Source organism: Cygnus atratus, chromosome 11 (assembly GCF_013377495.2).
Source record: "Cygnus atratus isolate AKBS03 ecotype Queensland, Australia chromosome 11, CAtr_DNAZoo_HiC_assembly, whole genome shotgun sequence".
NCBI lineage: Eukaryota > Metazoa > Chordata > Aves > Anseriformes > Anatidae > Cygnus > Cygnus atratus.
The window spans coordinates 18,365,807-18,387,146 of record NC_066372.1 but is presented as its reverse complement, the minus strand read 5'-3'; the positions used below and the strand labels follow the sequence as shown (position 1 = coordinate 18,387,146).

The 21,340-nt window shown below is 42.2% G+C and overlaps 1 protein-coding gene across 1 annotated transcript in view; it reads left to right on the top strand.

Moving 5' to 3' along the window:
- The window catches only part of ADAMTS17 (ADAM metallopeptidase with thrombospondin type 1 motif 17), a 173,196-nt gene that overhangs the window by 26,101 nt on the left and 125,755 nt on the right, over positions 1-21,340 (top strand). Inside the window, exons 5-7 of the mRNA XM_035554855.2 lie at positions 8,372-8,455; positions 9,025-9,182; positions 15,095-15,138. Of these exons, the coding sequence (XP_035410748.1) occupies positions 8,372-8,455; positions 9,025-9,182; positions 15,095-15,138 (286 nt within the window). The remainder of the gene's footprint in view (positions 1-8,371; positions 8,456-9,024; positions 9,183-15,094; positions 15,139-21,340) is intronic.

Sequence of the window (21,340 nt, the reverse complement as noted above, 5' to 3'; positions counted from 1 at the left end):
CTGAGGAAAGTGGTTGTGAAAGGCCAGCAAACTCAGAGGATACTGGGGAATAATAACAGGAGAACACATAGATCGCATCGTTGCATAAATCTTTTAGTGCTGAGGCTATAAAACAAGGTGACATTCAAGAAAATCAAAGGGAATTTCAGCATTCCATTTGCTGTAACGAAAGCAGATCCTCACCCTACCAAAAGAGGCTGAAGAATAATTCAGAAAATATATTTCAGGAAGAGAGATGTGGTCAAGGTATGCCTTAGCTGAACCCTTCACTCAGCCACACTCCTTTGGTAGTGCCTGCACCAGACATGATGAATCTTTGTGTGTTAGTTTCTCATCTTTAAATTTGTGGTATGTGGAGCAGAACGACCATAACTCCTTAGGAAAATAACTGTGACACCTTCCTCTGGTGCAGGATCAGTTGTGCTCTGTGTACCCGTGCAATGAAGCAGCCTCCTGGCTGCTTGGGGTCTTTGTTTCCTGCCTGCCTCACTGTGACTCCTGTCAGCCTTCTGTGGCTGTTTAGCTGGGGGACAGGATTTGCCCCATGATATTAGGCAGTGCTTATTCAGCTACACTGCAGGATGGCGGGCTGCCTCTAAAAGAAACCAGAATGTTAATTTTGGCTTGGATACTTGCATTTAAGCAAATAGAACATTACTGGTCAGGGGTATATTAAGTTAACTCCTCTCTGTAAGCCATTACGTTTACTGTCAAACCACAAAACAAGCATTAAGAGGTCTTATTAATGCATTTTATATTTATAGACATTTTAAATAAAGTGATCTGCCTTCAAGTATTTAATATCTATTTATGTTACAAGAATTTCTGAAGGGGAAAAAAGTCAGCATTACAAAATACGGTTTTATTGCTCCCTTGGTAAATGAGAATCCTGGGAGGGGGAACTACTCTAGAATAACAGCTAAGAAATAAAGCAAAACCCTTTTGCAACCCAGAAATACCAGGTAGAGCTTCATGTAGGAAATGATTTGTTTTTAATAATATTCTGTGGTTCTGACCATCCCCCCGAACAGAGAATAGATTCACATTAAAGTTGCCTGTTATTTCTGAATGTCACTGTAGAGACGCAAGCTCTTCCATTTAATAATCTAATTTTTTGAAGTTGTATGATGGCTTTTTCCAAGATTATGGAAGAATTTTCCTTTCAGGTACTCTATAATGTATGAGTGGGAACAAGCATGGCTCCAAGGCTTTGAGCTAATTTTTTTTTTAATGTCACCACCTCTAAAATGAAATATTTTCTTGATTGCTCGCAAGGTATTTGATTCAGAACAATTGTACCCATGGGAGATTTGTGATGGCTTTGTGATTATTTAAAGAAAAGAAAAAAAGCTGACGAAGTTGTCAAATGCCACCATGTACATCCGCAGCCTTAGCGAGGCAACAAATTTATGGGCATGCTGGATTCAAGGGTATGGATGTGGAGAGATGTCAGCAGAATTACATAAATGCAAAACCAGCTGCTTAAGTATACGTGCTAATCTTTTTGTAAGTTAAACTCCCTTGGAATTGATCTTTTGTACAGTGATGCAGTGTTAATGTTTTACTTTGTCATCTCTGTACGTCCTTTGGCATGAGGGCATCTCCTGTTTCCTGCCTTTGTTCCTGCCCTCCTTCAGTAACCGCCGGTATTTAGAACTGCCTGTAAACCCCAAAACAAAGTGTCTTTATGGTAAAACATGCTTATTTTGCTCATCCATTCCGTTGGTCTGCTTCTGGCAGCTGTAATTTCTTACTTCATTTCATCCATTTGGAGGCTATTTGGATGGATATTCTATATTCTGTGAAGTCCTGTGTTGCTCCTGCAAGATAGGCTTCATCTAAACTCAACTTCAGGCTTCTCTGCCTGCAACTAGGAGACCAGTGCATTGGCTCTCTCCTTTCCTGTCCCCAGTGTTTCTTTCAGTATGCTCACAGTAGCTGCTGTTTTGGGATCAGTTCAGGAGCAGGTTTTGAAGAATGAAACATACACTGCTTTCTGCAGTTTTATGCTTTTGTTTTTTCTTGTTTCATTTTCAGCAGTTAGACAAAAAGGAGATTATCTGTCCTCAGAGGCAGATACGCTGGCCTCTGGTGCAGCTGGTCTTCACAACTTGAGCCTTCAGCTTCCTGGACAAAAGTCTGTGATTCAAGTTATTGGTCATATTAGTGTTTTTAATGATGAGGAATAACTTGCTTCAGCTAGTAGCTGAACAACAAGTTGTGAATGTTGGCTCCTTGCAATTATGCAGAGCTTGCTTCGCAAATGAAGTCCTGCTGAGACAGACAGTCTGCGCATTTAGGGACAAAGATGTCTGAATTACCAGGACCACAACACAGTAATTTAAAAGCTGCTTTCTGTGGGTTTGAAAACCTAAAATAAATAAAAGTGCGTTTTTGGAGCTTTGGAATAAGTGAAATTTGTAGCTTGGTTTTGAGCTTGACTTTTTCTGAGAGAATACAGCGAGCACACAGGGACACAGGGGTAAGTTGCTGTAGTGTGTGTTAGTTCTCCTGCAGCTGTTCCTAAGCCATGCGATTAGTGTGAAAGCCCTCTGCAATAGCAAGCAGTAACTTGAAGTTAGTGATCTTTTGGATGTCATTAAGAGGGAAAAATTTTATGTTGTTCTTTAGGAATAATACTGCTTTACTTTCTGAAGCCTTTTTTAACACTCTGCAGATCATTTTTCATTTTGGATTTCCCGTGAGAGCTTTCTCTGCGTTGAAGAAGCAGATACAATCATTTTTATCATGCACGTATTGATGGATTTACATCTCTGTTCTCTTGGGTGCTGGCACATAAAGTCTCCAGAGCTGCTGCTGATAATCAGCTCCCTTGCCCTGATCTGGAATTTTCATGATGGGAATGTAAGGGAATAGGATATAAATATTTGATCACGGTCTACAGATTTCTCTCCAGCAGTCTCAGGAGAAAGAGTTATGTCAACTGTATCTTATAAAGAACATTAATATGTTATTTTTCATAATGTTTAAAGGGGAAATCTGAAAGCTTGGCTTCAGGTGGGTGTTAGAAATCCTATAGCACTTTTCAAAACAAGTAAAAGACAACCTCAGTAACCTGACTAATGCTTCTGCTGCCCAAACATCTTCCAGTAGCCAAAGCGATGGGGACGCTGTAGCTTGAAAGCAAAGCTGGGAGGATGGGGAGGGGGGAGAGGAGGAAGGGGGGAAAAAAAAAAAAAAAAAGACATTCACCCTCAGGGTTGCTGTGCTGAACTCCAGAACATCTGAAACACACACGTCTCCCTCCCACCATCCACCTGCAGAGGAAGCTCTTGAGAATTTAAAAAAAAAAAAACACAACAAAACTGATGTACTTTAGTTCTTCTCTTATCCCAATTCCTCATGTCTGGGTTGTACTTTATGCATGCTGGGGCAGGCTTGGACAGCTTATGCCAAAGCAGCATTTATTCTGTCCCTTCCATGTCAACGGTATAAGGAGAAAGAAGGGCAGGAGGAATGCAAACAGGGGAGGAGGAGAAAGATGGTTCAGGCTTCACACTTTCGTCGTTTCTTGAGGGCATTCTGAGCAGGAAGGCTCTGTCAGGAAAATGTGTACAAAGGAAGGAGATCTCAGAGAAATGGACTTTTTTTATTTCCTTTTTCTACTGCAACTCCTCTTCCATTATTCTGTCTGTTTTTTAAGGCTCATCACTATACCTCTTTCTGTTCCCAAAGCACTCTTTGTGCTTTTGATGACTCCTCATAGGATGGAAGTTAAAATAACATAGTTCACGTTCAACAGGGTCACCAGTGCCTGTGACTGCGTTTCAGACACATTGACAATTTTTCACACCCCTTCCCTTCAGTCCAGTGATCAAGAACTTCCCTTGCTCTTCCAGCTAAGCTGCTTTCTGGTGCTGTGGTGACAACCTAAAACAGCAACCTTTGCATTTTGTTCCATGGCAGAGCTTAGCAAAGCATTAGTAGGTTTCATGCAGCTGGCTCTTCTGTTCCCAGCTGCTTCATTTTATTAAAAAGTTCTAAAATACCCCAAATATTCTTTCTTTCCTCATGTTAGGAGGCCACAGCAACCTCAAGGGTGTGATGCAATTGCAGGCTTGAGGGAGGGTGGCCCACAGTATGGTGAGTGGGAGGGGAGGTGTCTGTGAGTCAGTCTGTCTAAAAATGCACGCTGTCCATGCAGCAGTAAATCTTGAGAACATCTGCACTGGGAAATCCCAATCCTCCTCCCCTGGTACCAATTATCTCGGCCATCTTACATGGTACTGTTAGCTCATGCGCTGATGATAGCCAGTTGGGCACAGTGAACAGCTTTTGACACGCAAAGTGGGTGACGTTTCCCTGTAGGCTAGGGGAGAAGGGCAGAAGGTGGTCACTGCCATGGTGGAGCCTGACTTTAAGCAGGAAGAACTTACGGTTTCAAATTCTTTTTGTCTTAAATGGACACCTGGGCTCTGTGATAATACTCACTTTGGGCACAACCTGCATTGTGCAATCTAGTTTAATTCTGGCCATGTGCTGCCAAAATGGCTGTGAATGGCCTGTGTGGAATTCAGTTTCTTATTTCATTGTCGGGTCATTTAAGGGCTGGTTGTCTTACTGAGGTTCTTTCTAGCCTTAAACACAGTTATTTGAGACAGTTTGGGTTTTCATTTAAAAGGCTGTGTACTGGGTGTTAGCATCAAGGCTTTGGCAGGAGCGGCTCCTGTGAGGAGATCGGGGTGGCTCCCGTGAGGAGACCGAGGGCTGCCCTGCGCCGGACACAGCCGGTTCCAGTCAGCTCCACAGCGGTGCCACCACAGGGCACCAGCTGGTGACACCTCTGTGAAAATGGGTTTTAAGAAAGGGCAAAACTCCACCCAGGCAGTGAAAAGTGAGGAAAAAAGTGTGAGAAACAGCCTGGAGCAGGCTGGTGTTCCCTGGAAGAAGTGGGGCCGGGGTGAGGAGGCTGCGCTGGAGCAGGCTTACGTGACAGGAATTGCCCTCCATGGAGAGGACCCACGCTGGAGCAGGGAAATCGGTGAGGAAGGAGCCGCAGAGGGGAACTGTTACAGGCTGACCACAACCTCCAGCCCTCTGCCTCTTAAGGTAAGGAGGGAAGGAATGAAGGAGTGAAGCTGAGCCTGGGAAAAGGGGCCTGGTGCAAGTTATTGGTCTAATTTGTGGTTAATTGAGGTGGTCCTGTCAGTACAGTGATGATAGTATCCATCCTGTACTTACTTTATCAGTGGATGAGAGCTGTTTGGAAGATGATGTTTGTTTGTGCAAACCAACGTGCAGGCAAACTTTTAGGTCAGTTTTCTTGCTAATTTACCTGTAGATTTTAGACCATTTTGAATGACAGTTTTTTTTTTGCAGGTGGAGCTGCACAGGTCCTTGCTGAATCTTTGTAGAACTTTCTGTATAAAATTTTCTGGGGGGGGGTTGCTAAGAAGAAATAGAGGAATCAGTGAAGGCAGATGAAGCTGGAGTGTCCTCTCCTGCTTGGTTCATGAAAGAAGATTGGAAATTGGAAACGGTGTATTTTGACATTGTTCTGCAGTTCTGGTGCAGGACCATCTTAAATCAGAGTGCTGCAGTCTTCTTCACCTGAGCTTAAGGTGGTCACACTTTAAATCCTGAGAAACAGTGCAGAGTTGTGAGAAAAATAAAACAAAAAATATTGGATTACTGTTTTCTGGCAACAGTCTGTCCATCTCAGAGGAAAAATTCTTGAAATTTCAGTAAGAAATGATCTACCCCAACCTGTAGGTATTGTTAGCTATTGCACTTTCTTGCCTTTTGCTAGGAATACGTCATCTACTTAAAGATTGGTCCTTCTAGTTAACTGATAGGCGTGGCCAGAATATGCACTGCCACTTTTGATTGCACCACATCTTCAAAATTCAGCTGTCTGTCCTAAAGCATCAGGAAAAACTCTTCTTTCTAATACACTGGAATTTGTTCCCTGGTGATACTGAGCAGTCTGCCATAATCAGTGTGTTAGCCCAGCGCTGTGGTGTTAGGCAATTTACAGTATGTTTATCTGTACACACATTAAAGTGCTGGTTATGAGTGCATAGGAGCCAGTCTGACAGAACAGAAACAAATGTCTTGTCTCCCTTTTAATCCAGTCAGAGCTCATGGACTGAAAGGTCTGGTTCAGCCTCTGAGGCATTTGGAGTAGGGGGCAGAAGCAGAACTAGCTGAGAGACCCCTGATAAGAGGGGGTCTGTCTCTTCTCTAGGTGGCATAGTGTTTGAACACTTCAGTTGCACTGAAGTAGAACAGCCACTTGCACCAGTCAAATTTACTTAGCTGATGGAAAGAGGTTATTGTTCTTACTAGACAGCAGGAATCACCACAAGCCTGGGGTTTCTTTGGGCTCCATTTAAGAAAGAAAGCAAACAAAGGTTGAATAAACATGTGAAGTAAAGCCTTTTTTGCATACAGGATGTCTTTTTGGCTTAGTATCCAATTGTTGCTACTGCCTACAAGGTCCAGCACTTCTCAGATTGCTGATGGATGCAGATACATACAGAATCAAATTATCCTTTGGATGGAGGAAGCACAAGAGAAGAGAAAAGGAAGAGGGTCTGACAGCTTTGAAAGCGATAAGCTAAATTCTTCAGTAACTGGTTTGCGTTCTGCAGATTTTGTCACTGAAAACTGCCTTTTGAAGTCAGTGGTGTTTGGATCTGTTGTTGCAACATCTAGAGACAGGCAGCTTTTCTGCTCAGATGGAAAGATCATCATACATTAGGCCTAGTGATAAGAACTTACTTGCTATACCGCCATTTTATGAGTAGAAGCTTTACAGGACGCTAGCAGTGGGCTAGGCAAATCAAAGGCATCCTTCACAGGATCATGGCAAATATTCGTTAGCCTCTCCAGTGGTGCCTGAGAGACTGACTTGATCAGTGTGATGCTCCATTGACCCTTTCAACTGAATGTCCAGGTCTCTGTTTACAAATAGGTGAACTGTCAGAGCCCTTGTCTGCAAGTTTTGAGTTTACACCCCCTACCCAGCCCCCTCCCTGGCTGTAGTGAGAGGCCTTAGCTGCTCTACCAACATACCCCCAAGGTAAGTAAATAGTACCAGCACTTGTGTGCATTTGTATGCCAGCCGCAGGGCAGATAAATGGCTCATTGTGCTCATACTGAAGGTCAGTGGGTCAAATACTGAGCAGTGTCTGTCTTGCAGTCTGTGCCTAAATTATAGGAAACATTTAAATGTATGACTAAATCCAACCCCAAACACAAGCGTGCTTAAGAAGGCTCTTACATTGAGCACATTCCTGAGTATTTGCACAAATAGGAAAAATACCAAGTGTTGAAAACAGTATCCGAAATATGTTCATGTCTTGAGTTTCTTGTAGGAAGTTAGCTGAGCCTGTGTGATATTTCTAGCCAAGTGAGACATGGATAAGGAATATAGCTTACTTGAGACCAAGTCCTGCAGCCACTAGTCAAGAGTCTCTCTTCAGTGGTCTTCTTTTGTCTGTTGTTGTTTTGACTGAGCAGGGAATGCGGTATTCATCCAAAAGTTATTATGGGGCATTTTAAACCCTTTCAAAATGAACCCCTGCCTCACCTTTTTCTTTATACATTCTAGTTAAACCATTTGTGCACAGAGAAATGGTGGAGTAAAATTCTGGCATCAATTAAGATCTTATATTCTAATCTATAAGAATGACGTGAAGTATCTGAGCTGGAATGCAAAATCTGGAGAAACTAGTAAGGTAGTTTCCGGTGCTATTTTTGTATTTCCTGAGGCTTGTGTCATTATGTGCTGCCTTATTACTATTCTCTTATATAAGATATGAAAATAACAGAGGGAAATTGCTTTTCCATTCTATTTCCTGAAGTCTAAAACACACCATTATTTCATCTTGCATTCAGATATCTCTGATATTTAAATGCTGAAGATCCATATTAGTTGGATGCTTCGTAATGTATGTCCATGTTCCTAAGGCTTTGGAGTTCCTTTGGAATATTGCTCTCCTTTCCTTCATTGCTCAGCAACCCTTCCTCTCGTATATTCCACTTAAAAGTATTTTTCTTTCTGCAGCTAGATTATGGTTTTGTCTGTTTTTTATTGTTTCTGTCCCCAAATGCTGGATCTTACTCAAATTGGTCAGTTGGTGAAGCCAAATGCTATATAGTAGGAGCAAATGTATTTTTGTAAGTGTCTTAGCTACGCGGTAGTATATGGAACTGTTAGAGTGGTAATACAATAGCTTGTAAGATTGTTTATTTTGACCAGAGTAGCACAGCCCATTTGGTTTTGGTTTGGGTCTGTTTTCTGAAGGAGAAATGTCTAACTTTAGTCACAATTAGTTCCTTCAACCTTACTATGTCCTGGCATTGTTACTGATGTACTGTGGATGTTTTCTTTGCATTTTAACAGGTGTACAACATGTTTCAACATCAAAGTCTTGGAATTAAAGTCAGCATTCGAGTGACAAAACTGGTCCTGCTTCGCAATCGACCTGTAAGTTCTAACTCATTTTTGCCCTTCTGCTGTAATGGTGCCACTGTATTCTCACAGGCAGAGCAGGATCCCTATGCTGTGTGGGTGGGAAGTGTGGGTTGTCTGGCCATAGAATCACAAAATAACTGGTGCCTGCCTGCCACACTACACCGGATAGTGTTACAGGTAAGAAGTACAAGAGGCCACAGGAGTGAAAGGAACTACAGTCCTTTTATTTAGCCTTTCTGGTAAATCTCTGTCTGCGTATAGTTGTGAACCAGGCTAGGGAATTAACTGTTAGAAAAAGTAAAAATTATATGGCTTTGGTATCAAAAATACAACGTCCAGATTTAGGAGACTTTGGAAGCTTGTGACTGCTGCCAGCTGATGGTTTTTGTTCTGTAGATCAAATGGCAGAGGTCAGTGTGGGTTCCAAAGTCCCTGCTTCGCCCACTCAGATGAAGCTGGTTTTGCGCTTTTCTTTTTCTCATAGCTGTGTCTTGGACCCTCTGTTTTTTATCAGAGATACAACGTGTTGTGTAAACGCTGTGACTGATATTTCTTATTTTGTGTCCCTTTCTATCCAAAAGGCAAAGTTGTCTATTGGGCATCATGGAGAGAGGTCTCTGGAGAGCTTTTGCCACTGGCAAAATGAAGAATATGGTGGAGCTAAGTACCTTGGTAACAACCAGGTTCCTGGTGCAAGGGATGACACCCCTCCTGTGGATGCTGCTGTTTTTGTAACCAGGTATAGTGAGGTCAGCTTTATCAGTTTACTTAACCAGTTCTGGCCAGTAGTCAATGATGAGGTTATCTGGTCTGGCAGTAATAGAAGAAAAAGATCCATTGATGATGATGCATTTGCTACCTGTGTGCTGTTTGGAGGGCTCAGATTTGTCTTGTTTTTGTGTATGTTCAGTGATGTTGTGCAAAAGCATTGTCAGTCACCATAGCGTGTCATAGTCAGGATACAGGCAAGATACTTTTTTCTCGGACCAGCTGGTGTAAGTAGAAAAGAAATGGCTGAGGTTTTGGAGGACAAGACCTTCATCCTAGAAGAAAGAAGCTGCCAAGTTGAGAACACGGGAAACAAGTGCTCTGAGTGTAATTAGGTAGATACGCATATTGAACAGTCTGAGAGGAGAGAGAGTTGGTACCTGTGGAGCATACAGGGTGTCAGTAGGAGGGAGGTGGTGAAGGAGTTCTCTCTTAAGAAAGTGAGAGATGGATACCAGAAACTAAATTAATTTTCTTGCTCTTTGCCTCAGGAGATAACCACTTCAACATCCCTCCTCTATCATAGCTCAAATCAGTAGTTCTTAATTTGTATGTTTGAAACCTACTGCATTTATTTCAGACGTGAAATAATCTGCGTATGAATATTACAGCAAATTTCCTCACACCCTGCAGCCCTGCCTATTGATACATCAAACACATCAGGGTATGGCCCAGATACAGTAAATGAAAGGAATGTTTTCCATGTTAACCTGCAGTCTTTTTTCCTGCAACTTCGCTACCTCAGATCAACCTCAGAATATAATTCAAGTCCTGTGTTCCTCACAGTCACTGTAAATTTTGAGTATCAAATCAGTGGTCTTCTAAGTTGACTGCATACTTTAAGGTTTACACTAAGAATGCGTTGTTACAGAAATGATCACTGAATAATTAAAGTGAGCACAAAAATACAGTGTAAGATGGATGCTGTGTGTGCTACAAAGACACTGCTTCCTACCCCTGTCTTTCCTAGTTAGAGACAGGAAATGTCTGTACTGCAGCTTAATATTATTCACCTCTGTTACCTTTTTTCCTTGCCAACAATGCAACTAGAAATGCATGTTTTTGCTTAAACTGCTAGTCTGATTGCAATTGTCTCTTGTGTTAACCACCACATTGCGAATTCTCCATGGGATCTTGGTGAGTGTTCAGTAAAATAGCTGGTGAGCAGGGCATGGAGCCAGCAAAGTTCCTAAGAGTGCACCTTCACAGACATATGTGCAGTTCCCCCAAATCCTTCTTTCTCTTCTGCATTCAGTGTAGTCCAACCAAGCACTTAAGCGGATACTTAACATTTTAGACAGGGTGAATAATTCCTTTGAAGTCAATGGGCTGAACATCCTGGTTATAGTTGAGCATGTGCTTTATTGGATCAGGGCCTAAATAAATAACCAACATTTTTGTTAAACTCATCTGGACATCCAGTTGTCCTGCATGACAAGTGAGGCAGACAGAATCTTTTCTGATGTGCTCTAAGCACAGGGTGGAGGGAATGAGCAGTGCATTTCGTCTGTGCATTCTCTCTGCAGCTTATAAAATTGAATGCGTAATGTCAGGCTAAATGAGTTGGACTCAGGCATTTGAGGAAGAATTGTAGAGATGTTCACTGGGCTCAGTAAATTTACAGGCTTTTGCGATCAGAATAGCTGGAGAAGTATAGGTTCAATTGGGTTAGAAACTAGGTTCACATTTTGTGAGCAAGTTCAGGCCAGGGATCCTGCAGCTGTGTAAGAGCAGCATTTTTTTCTGTTTCATGGGCCAACAGTGTTTACTTGTATCCTTCCTTATTGCTGCGTCGTGTTGTCGTAAGCCATCCTGCCTCTGCTGCATAGAGGATGCCACGTTGCTTGGAAGACTTCTGGCCCAGCAGCCTGATTCCTTTGTCAGGGGAAATAAGTTTTCTACTCCTGGCTTTGGAAGTGTGTGTGTGTGTGTTTCTGTCCATCCCTTGACCACTCTCCCCAGGACTGTACAGAAGGACCAGCAGCAGAGGATATGGGAGCAACAACATGTCCAGTACAAGCAATAGCGCCAGAAAAAGCAGAAGCTGAATTTTTCAGCAGCTACTTTAGCAGTAGAAAAAGATTATTTGGGGTCAACCTCTAAAGAAACCCCTCTGGTTCCAGTCTGGTTGTGTTCATTTGAAATAACAAGGCACACTTGTCTTTTGGAACTTCACCTGAAAATGGTATTCCCCGTATACTCATTTGGATGTAAATGTAGATGACCTAGGTGGCAGATATATCCCTCCTGTGGGATATTAATAGTATCTCTACCTAGTTGACTTCCAGGTAAGAAGTATACTATATCTGCGAAATAAGATGTACCACTGCCCAGTTCGGTAAATTAAGGAGGCAGTAGGTAAAAAATCTCTGACAGTCCTGAAGGTTTGAGTATAGTGCCGTGGTCTCTATAATCTTCACGCTTTCCTTGTCCAAATTCTGCTTTTGAACTTACAGAAATTCAGATCTTTGGCACCTACAGGTAATATATTTCATATTTTGATGAGCAGCTGACCAGAATAGCTTCCTTCTGCAGAGTCTGTATCTTAGATCTTTGTCCAGCCCTCCACCTTCCCATTAAGTGGGCAAGTGAAGCAATTCCATATGCATTCAGGAAGCTGGGCTCATAGAGCTACTAAATGTATGTATGTATGGACCAAGCTTTCTTTGGCAAGTTTATACCTGTACCAGTTTCCTCTGTCCTTTAGCTTTGTGACCCTGCGGGGTTAAACTGGTCAAAAGATGTCATTTGAAGGATGCTAGTAAGTAGCCACTGAACAGAATATTTCTTGTTCATGTTGCACAGTTCAACAACTGTCCTCCTTTCTTACAGGAAGCACTTGAATTGCAGAATTCAGCTTAGCACAGTTAGGTATTTTTTTCCAGTTCGTGTGAGCCAAATGGAAGAGTGACTTTAGGAGGAGTTCTGAGCTCTTCTTTTCTGGCTCTTTTATTGAACAAAACAACCGACTTACTGTCATTTGTTTTCAGAAGAATTGTTTAATTCTGCTAATGAAAACAGTCCACGATACAACAAGTGATAATGACTGAGAATTTCACAGATCTCTAAAAGATCACAACACATGTGCTGCTTGATTCAGCAAGTGACTAAAAGTGAAGAGGAAATTTGCTTCACTGCTATAGTGTGAGATTTCAATACATTATCCAAAACTTGGTGTGATAACGTCAGATCTGGCCTTGGATTTGAATTGCAGCTCCCAAAGTAAGAGTTTTATTCCAACATATCTCTATAAAACATCCCGCTAACAAAGCTGTAGTCTCTGTGATAAGAGATCTCTGCACACGCAGTGAATATGAAGGTATCTTTTTTATATCCTTAGAGTATCATTATGGCATTATTCATGTCAGGCTCTTATTTCAAAAACGTAGATGCAGTAAAGCTCAAAAATGCTCCAGAGGGACCTGTGATTGAAACCTTTTTAAAAGCAGATCAGTTCCCGTACCATGATGGGGCCATCTTACCTCGCTGGTGTGACTTACCCACAGGTGAGACAGATCTGCCTTAATGCCTTTGTGGTCTTTGGTCCCCCTCATGATTTTCCAGGAAAGGACTGTAGGCGTTTCAGTGTATAGGTTTTTGTTTAGGCAGCTTGCCTTTGGAAGAGGCAGGAGACCCACTGAGTTCATTTGTGACTGTAGGTTTGGACATGCTTTTCTGTTTGGCCACAGAGTTTTGGGTTAAAACTTATACAATAGGTCCGGATGATTTAAAGCCTAGCGTTTTGATACAAGGTATCAAGAATAGAAGCATGGTATCTCTTGCACTTGTGTTTGTGACACTCTTAAAGGATGGGCTGGGGAAGTTTCATATTTGCAACCCCACATGCAGTGAATTGGGCAGCTGTGTTCAGCTCTTCTTGCTGACCTGTCTCAAGTCCTACCCTGACCAGACAGCATCACAGCACTCTTTACAGACAAAGATTGTTCCACCTCTGTAGGAGAGTCTGCGAGTTGTGCTGGATTGCTTAAACCCTTCGTTTTGTGGCATGGTGGGTAATTTCTGTAGGGAGCTATCTGAAAGTGCCAGACACCTTTCAGTGTGCAACACAGAGCGCAAGGAGCAAAACTTGCTGTGCTTTATTTGCAGAGCTGGCCAGCCCCTGAGGAGAGATGCTTTTCTAGCAATGGCCTTTTGCCATCTACTAATAGTTGAGCTATCTGTTGTCACAAGAAAAGCATCTGTTTGATTTACCAGTTTATATAACGTAATAAGTCCTTAAATAAACCTCTGTCAAGTTGGCTCTGGGAATTCAAGCAGGCGTGCTTGTGCCAGCTCTGTCAGGAGACTGTCATTAGTCTTCTTTGGAAAGGCTGGAATGCCAAGGTGTCGAGACACAGTAAGGCTGTGGTGAAAAATGAAAGCTGGGGCTGGTGTGTGGTCGTAGCTTCCATTTTTGTTTTGTTCCTAACTGATTTTTAACACTTTGCTTGTTATGTTTTTTCTGCATTGAAGCATGGTGAGATTTCAGTATCTGCTTAGCAAGAGCTTGTGATAACTTTTGTTTCCCTCCTTCCAAGTCCTTGGCCACCTGATTTGTGATTTCCAAAGAGTTTGGTGTGACGGGTTTGCACTTGTTAGCCACAGACCTTGGCCTTGAATCCCTTTTCTTACAAATCCTATTTTCATTATTTTTTTTCTTCAGAACAGAAGTATTTTTAATCTTTCTCCATTCTTCCTCCTGCCAAACTCTTAAAATTCCACCCGGGACTCGGGCATTTCAAACAACACACTCTAAATGTACTAATGTAATTCTCTTGTTAGCCTCTCATCAGGGTGAGGAAAGCCACAACTGAGATTATGGTTTCTCGGCTTCCCTTTAGCCACACGATGCTTTTTTCCATCTCTTCTTCGTAGCAGGTGGTGCTGCAAAGTAGGACTGAAGATAGTTCCAAAATGCTTAGGCCTAAGTGCATATTGAAATATATTCAAACTATTAATTTAGTTAAAAAATACTTCTCACACTTCTCTCTCATGAGGAAAGTCGTTTACAAAATCTTCTCACATGCAATGGTATTACTTGGACGGTGAGCTTTCAAGGCTTTTCTTCCTGTTTCTGTTTAACACAGCTCCATGGATCCCTGGCAGGATCTGTGGATGCCAGTGGCATACGTAGTATCTTTTCCTGCCTTGGTGAAATCTAGGGAGACTGGATGAGATGTGGAGGGGTAACAGAGACCAAATGAAGTCTATTAAACCTGTGTGTGTTGGCTTTGAAACATAAAATGGCAAACTTGACTATATGTTTAGCTGAAGCCAGCTCACCTAGCTGTTACCTGGCAAATTCTGAAATTCTCATATTTGTTTTTGTGCAAACATCTGTCTTTCTCTGTTTAGTTCTGCTTCTTTCTTTTCCTTTTCTATTCCAGTGGAAGGAGAAAAAAGCTGAAGAACTGAGAATTTCTGAGTATACATGATCAGTTGTGTGTCTCCAGGCAGTGTCCCCACATATCCCTTTCTCCCACTTTTGATGGTGCTATTGCATCACAGGGTTTGTGTTCCTTTCTGTTACAATTCTCCTCTCAAAATAAGAGGTTCATTTTTAGTCCAGTTGCTGATGAAGTCTGACGTCCTGGAGTGAGACAGTTCTCTTACATGATGTGGCAGTACTCTTCTGCATGCAAAATCTAAAGTATTAAATTGAACAGTAATATACGGAGCTGATTCACATAATTGCTTGTAATCTTGCAGTAGCAATCAACATCGCTATCTGTTTTGTCATCATGTAGACTCCACAGCAGTTAAATAAATAAAAAAAAAATCCCTCAACACCCATGATATGTGAGTCATGCACCACTGCTTTTTCCTAGCCTGAAGTCTGGAGGCACAGGATGCATTTGACTTCTGTTCTGTTTTGCTTTCTAGGACAGATTTCTGCGTACACAAAGACGAGCCTTGTGACACTGTGGGTAAGTCAAAGAAGTAGGGGAGAGTATTTTGATAGCCACCTCTGTGCTGAGAGGAGCTTTCTGGGCAATCTTTCATTCTTTGGTTTACTGTAATGCTGCTTTTGCTACTCTGAATACCTCTGTGATGCAAATATGGATTAGTTGAGCAGGGTATGAACTATAAATAATCCATTAAATTCTAACCACTCCTAAGCACTGGAGGTCTCTGAGTTCAGGAAGTAATCTTAAGTGATTCAACTTCTTTGGAACAGATGCAGAATTTAGATAATTGGAGATAAAGATACTGTCTTTTGGTTTGTCTGTGTGATGTACCTTTCAGTGCTCCCTCACCTAAAACAATTTGCTAACTAACGAATGTATTGCAGTTGTACGAATCTGTGTAACACTCCCAGTTCAAACTGGCACTCAGAGAAGAATAACTCATTGTGGGAATGCCAAGTTAAATCTTCTTTTCCGCCTCCAACTTCCGAACTGCCTTTAATCTTACCCAAGCCCTGGATACACAGGGTCCTTACATCCTACTCTCTTTCTTTCTTTCTTTCTTTCTTTCTTTCTTTCTTTCTTTTACTTAGGTAGCAGTAACCTTCACTGTATCTGTTCTGGTGGTTTTTATTTAGTCGTCACAGTAGCAGCAGTGTTTGGAGGCATAACTCAACATCCTCTCTGTGATGATTGTATGATTTTTTTTAGACTTGTCTCAAGGTCGAGGTGCCCCTTATCCTACATTCTGTGTATACTTGGAGTGGGTACTGAGTTTCAGCTGATCTTAACTTCAGTGCTTGCGGAGACACTTGGAGACTAGGGCTTGCTGTGCTGACAGTAGTGAGTGATAAGGAGCATGGGGGAAAGTCTTCAGCAGAAGCTCTGAGGCTACCTATAGAAGTCTTATCTCAGATTGTGGATCCTTCCCCCTCTGTGTTGTGGAGACTGATCAGGTGAAAGAAGGAAATACAGAGCTGAAAAACAAATACTTTTTTTTTTCAAACACAATCAAGGCCTGGCCTTTAAGTCCAAGTTTACCAGAGGGAATCCCTCACAATACATTTATTCTTTGTCCAGTGGAAAACACGCTTCCACTGAGCAAGGTTTTTATCCTATGTACCTGCATGTGGAGATGACTGTGGTAAGATACAATAAAGAAGTAAAGAAAAATAAGAGAAGCTGATGGAAGACACGTGCTGACTAAGGTCAGAGCTTTTCCCATTTTTAAAGACAGTATAGTGGAAGATCTCTATTCAGGGAATGATATTACCATAGACAGCATGACTAAGAAAATGTTTTTATGACTTATTTTCTGTTCTTAAAATACCTAAATACTTTCTGTGCTGTGACTTGCTGCAGACTGTGGGCTCCCATGGTAAAACTGGAAGATCAGAGCGATAAAGATTAAACTCATTTCTTACTATTTCCAGCATAGTTTTTCTAAGATATTGAGAAGTTGCATGTTCCTGGGAGAAAACCAGTCTGGCCTCTTTGCTCTCTTGAGCCTACTTTTCTTTCCTTCTCCCCTGACAGTTTCACTGTGTACACTAGCATCTTCACTTGCACATTTTTTATGCCCCACTGTTTCTGTTGTTTGAACCCAGAGGCAGTGTGCCATATCCCTGAGTACGAGGAAATGCTCCATCATATGATACCATCTTACTTTTCTTAAATCCTGTTGAAATAAGTAAATATTTTGATAACATCAGTTTTCAAGCATTATTGCCTGTGTCCAAGCTGTTGAGTTACTGCAGTTGTGTCAGATCATCTACAAACTTAGGCCATTATCTCTGTGTTGCGTGTATTGGCAGCACATTTTGAAAGGTTTCTTCAAAACCTGAAAACCAGGAGTTACTCTGGAGGAGCTGCAGTCTGAATGAAGTCCAGCCAGGTTACACCGCGCACTGATACTTCATCCGTCCCTACCTCGAGAAATGGTGCTTAGGCTTAGTGGCTGAACGTAGAGCCTGAAAGAAGATAACCAATTCTTCTGGTCGTCAGCTTGCTAAGGAGTAATGCGGAGGTGCAATATGAAATTGGAGAACGCTGGATTTCGAGGGATTCATGGCCATAAAGCAAATCATATTTCATGTCTGAGTCCTTACATGAGTCCTAAACCCACAAGACAGTGTCTGATAATTGAAGGCAATGTGTCTGATACCCTGAATCTATCATATTTGTCATTTGCTTAGAGATCATGGTCTCTGCTTTTTGTGGATGGGTACTGCACAGTATTAGCTTCATTTCCCTTTCTTTGCCAAAAGTATTGGTGATATATACTGCTGAAAGTTAGCCCATATGTAATTTTTTTCATATTACAGATGTTAGATCAGAAGGGAATTTAGCCTTGTGGTGTTTGGATGTGTCACAGCAGAGGAAGAATAAATTAAGGAATATATTCTGTGGCTTGCCATCAGTCTGAGAAAGGGGCTACTGTTGGTAATAATGAATTTTAACTGCATGAAAGATTTTCCAGTTTTCCTCCTTGGTCAAAACAGGGAAAAATAGTTGTCAGTCACAGAGAAATAGGTTTTAATACCCACTGTTCTGTGCCCTGTATATATAGATAGGTTATGTTAGTGGCAACGTAGCGTGGCATGTACTTGAGTTTTGTACAAATGCAGTGATCAAAGGAGGCTGATACCCGTTGGTATGACACACTGGCTTTTGAAGAATTATGTTGATGCTTCAGCTATCTCTGTTGTTGCCAGGTTCCTATTCCTCACTCCAGCTCCTGTAGACAGTCCCCTCCAAATCAGCAAGAGTATCTGTGAGAGGAAGAAGCGAGTCCAAAGAGTGACACTGCATTTGGTCTTGAAGGTGATGCTGAGGCTGTAGCGCTACCCAGAGTTCTCTAGAACAGCAACTTGCTTTGATTCTTGCCTTACGCTTCACTTTTATATATGAAGAACTGATCTCACCAGATGCATGTGTTTTTATACCCTCTTATGGATGAAGTTGGCCATTGCAGTGTGGTACGCAGCCATCCTGTAAAGGAAGAATCATCTTCTTGGTGAGCAGGCAATCTCCTAAACTAGGAAACTGAGGCTGCTGCTCTATATAAGGCACAGAATCTGGACTCTAGACTCCTGATTCCTATTCCCAGCTTTGGCACTGGATCATTGTGTGACATTTGGCAAGTCACTTATGTTTGGAATACTTCTGTCTACCTCTATGAAATGGGGATTTTGAGTGCAAAGCTACAGGAGATTGTATGGCTTAAGTAATTCACATACAGAGCAGTGCAATGTCCTTGAGCATATGATGCAAATATAAGTCCAGAATCTAATGTTGCTTAGTCATGTTTAAGAGCATATATAGACCCCGTTAGATTATGTGCACTAAAATTAGGGGATTTAGAGGATTGTAAGAAAAGTTGTTATTTTTTTTGGTGACATTTCCTTGATTTTCTTTACAGTATGAGAAATATGCAAGCAAAACTTTCTTTGGTGGAAATACTGAGGCTTAGCTGTTGTTCGGAAGTGGGATTATGAAGTTTAAATGGTTTATAAGAGGTGTTCATTTGTGCTCAAAAAGATCCATATTGAAAAACCTGTCTGGAATCTTTGCCGGCCATGCAGACACAGAGAGAAAACAGCAGCAGGAGGTTTGTATTTGTATTCTGGCAGGGGCCCCTCACTGAAACCAGTTGCTCTGGGGACTTCGTTCAAATTTTCTTGGCCCTGCTGCCAAGGTAGTGTGGAAGGTTACATAATGGCTGAAACAAGCTCAAAAATGGTGAAAATATGTAGGTATGTCTTTGTGGGGTGATACCCCACTGGCTGTGTCAAGAAACAGAACCACGTTTGTTTAAGAAATAGTTTGGTAATGCTCATCGCCCCGCATGGTTGTGTGAGCAAGCCCGAGGAACGAATGAATTCAAAAAGGAGAGGGAGAGAAGGAAAAAAATATGCCTGCGTGCAACGCATTTGCAGCAGTTGTGTTTCAGTCGTCTCAGTTGCTGGGACCTCTGCTAGGCTCTGCCGTTTGAGCAGGGAGGGTTTGCTTTGTGCAACATAGCCTCGACACACAGCAGTCGAAAGGTTTGCAGTCTGCTTCTGCTTCAGACTCATCTCTCGTGATGTGACTCTAACCAGGTCTGCCGTTTCCTGCAGAAAAATCTTTGTTCCAATTGAGCCGCCTCTAAGCCAGCCAAATTGAGAGTTTAATGTCTAGCTATTAATATCAGGCTGCAGCTTGGAGCCTCGCGCGTTGTGAGGATCCAACCTTTCTGTGACATAAGCAGATTGAGAATGCCCCTTTCGTTCAATATTTCCACTGCTAGTGCCAAATAAGCAGCTTTACGGTTAGTTAGGAATGATCCTGCATATTTCAAGGCAAAGCTTGGCCCTGATTCCTCAGTGTACATGTTACCCCAGATCCAAGCTGAAGCTTCCCTGTATTCAGCTAATAATAAAAGTGGGGGCAGTGTGGAATTGGGAAATGGAAAATGAGAATGTGTCTTAAATATCCTTAAATTGCCCTGGTTAAAAATGTCTTTACCTCTGCTGCAGTCACATGTGCTTTTCTGTGGCTTGATGTCGGGGAAAAGAAAGCAGAATACAGCGTATATGCTGCAGATGGGCAGGTTTAGTTGGAGAAATAGCTGCCTGGAGAAAACCGAGCATCAGAGCAGAGGTGACTGAGAAACAGTTTTCCAGACTGTTTCCACAAGTGAATCAATGTTTTGCAAAAAACAGTCCCATCTCCTGGCTGGCTTTAATTAAAGGGCTCAAAGATAACTTACAAAGAGGGTCCTGAAGGTTATAAATCCTTCTATAATTTGTGACTTTTTTTTTCCTGAGTCTTCCAAACACAGACCGATACGTGACTGGGGGAAGGCAGGGCTCTGGTTTTGGTTTTGCCACTGTGCTGCTTGGGGACTGTGCAGACGACATCCTTTGGTGCCAGTGTGTTTGTACCATAGTCCTTCCCTCCTTTCACCGGGGTGTAAAGTGCCATCCCAGAGAGCTGCATCTTATGGGGCTGTTAATTAGTTTTCTCTCCCCTGATGGTTGCACCCTGTTTTTTTCTTGAGTTTATTGTAGCAAAGAGTTTTGAAATATGCCCGGCTTTTCCAAGTATGACATTGAGTCTGCGCCTCCATGTAGATTTGATCTTTCTGTATTCCATGTAAAACACCTGAATGATGGACTATGCGTTTTTACCTTTTGCTTGCTGATTTGCTTGTGCAGTCAGGTGGCTTCCAGTCCACAGCAAGTGACAGTTCTTACCAGTCCTGCCTGCACCATGTACTGTCCATTTAAATCTTCCTCCCTGTGTAATATCGATTCCAGTCCCCTAACAGTGTCACAGCTGAGAATTAATCCCTAAGGAAAGGGAAAAGACTAGCTGGTTTGCTGCGAGTGGAAAAGAAGAGGAATTCTCACATTAAAAACATTTTCCATAGTGGTTCGTGTTGAATGTTTCTGTATATTCCAGGGCGGGTTTTTATTTGATGCCAGAATAAATAGAAATACCTGCTGCTTAAAACAATTCATTAGAGAAGCAGTGCCTGGCTTTAGCAAAAGCCTTGCTGGGACTGTCCTCCAGACCAGAATCAAACACACTTCAGTGCATTAAAATGAGCAATGCTGCAGGTTAAAATGTCCCTTAAAGGGACACCCTTCGGTTGATTTGCTGTTTGTGAAAGAAAGGGACCTCACAGCGCTGCGAATTTTTCTGTCAGCTGTGGCTGTGCAGGGCGATGTAGAGTCAGGCTGCCGGCTTTATGAAGCCAAAGGGAGCCATGGTGCAGCAGTGGAAGACTTTTTCTCTTGCCTTCTGGTTGCTAGGGAATAAATACTCGGCTGCACAACCCAGACAGTGCAGAACTGTGCTATTGGGCATATTCATCACTACCATCTCTCATGCCCCACCCTACCCACAGCGGCCTTCCAATTTCTTTTCACCAGCTAGCAATCTCTCCTCCTCTGAATTCTCACTAAAAATTCTTGTGCCAAGAGAGTGTAATATAAGATTGCATAAATTTTAATAGAAGCACTGGGATGAACACAGCCACTCAAGTAATCATGAATTCCTGCTGCCGTAACCCTTGCTCTTCCTCACTTAAGTGTCCTGCATGTGTTTTTCCTTCTTGCTTGTTTCAGGGACGTGGTTTCAGCCAGGTTGCTTCACATGTGCACGGCTGTTCACAGGCTCACAGCTAAAGACTGGAGGAAAATCCTGCTTCCATCAGGCTCAGTGAGAGTTTTGTTAC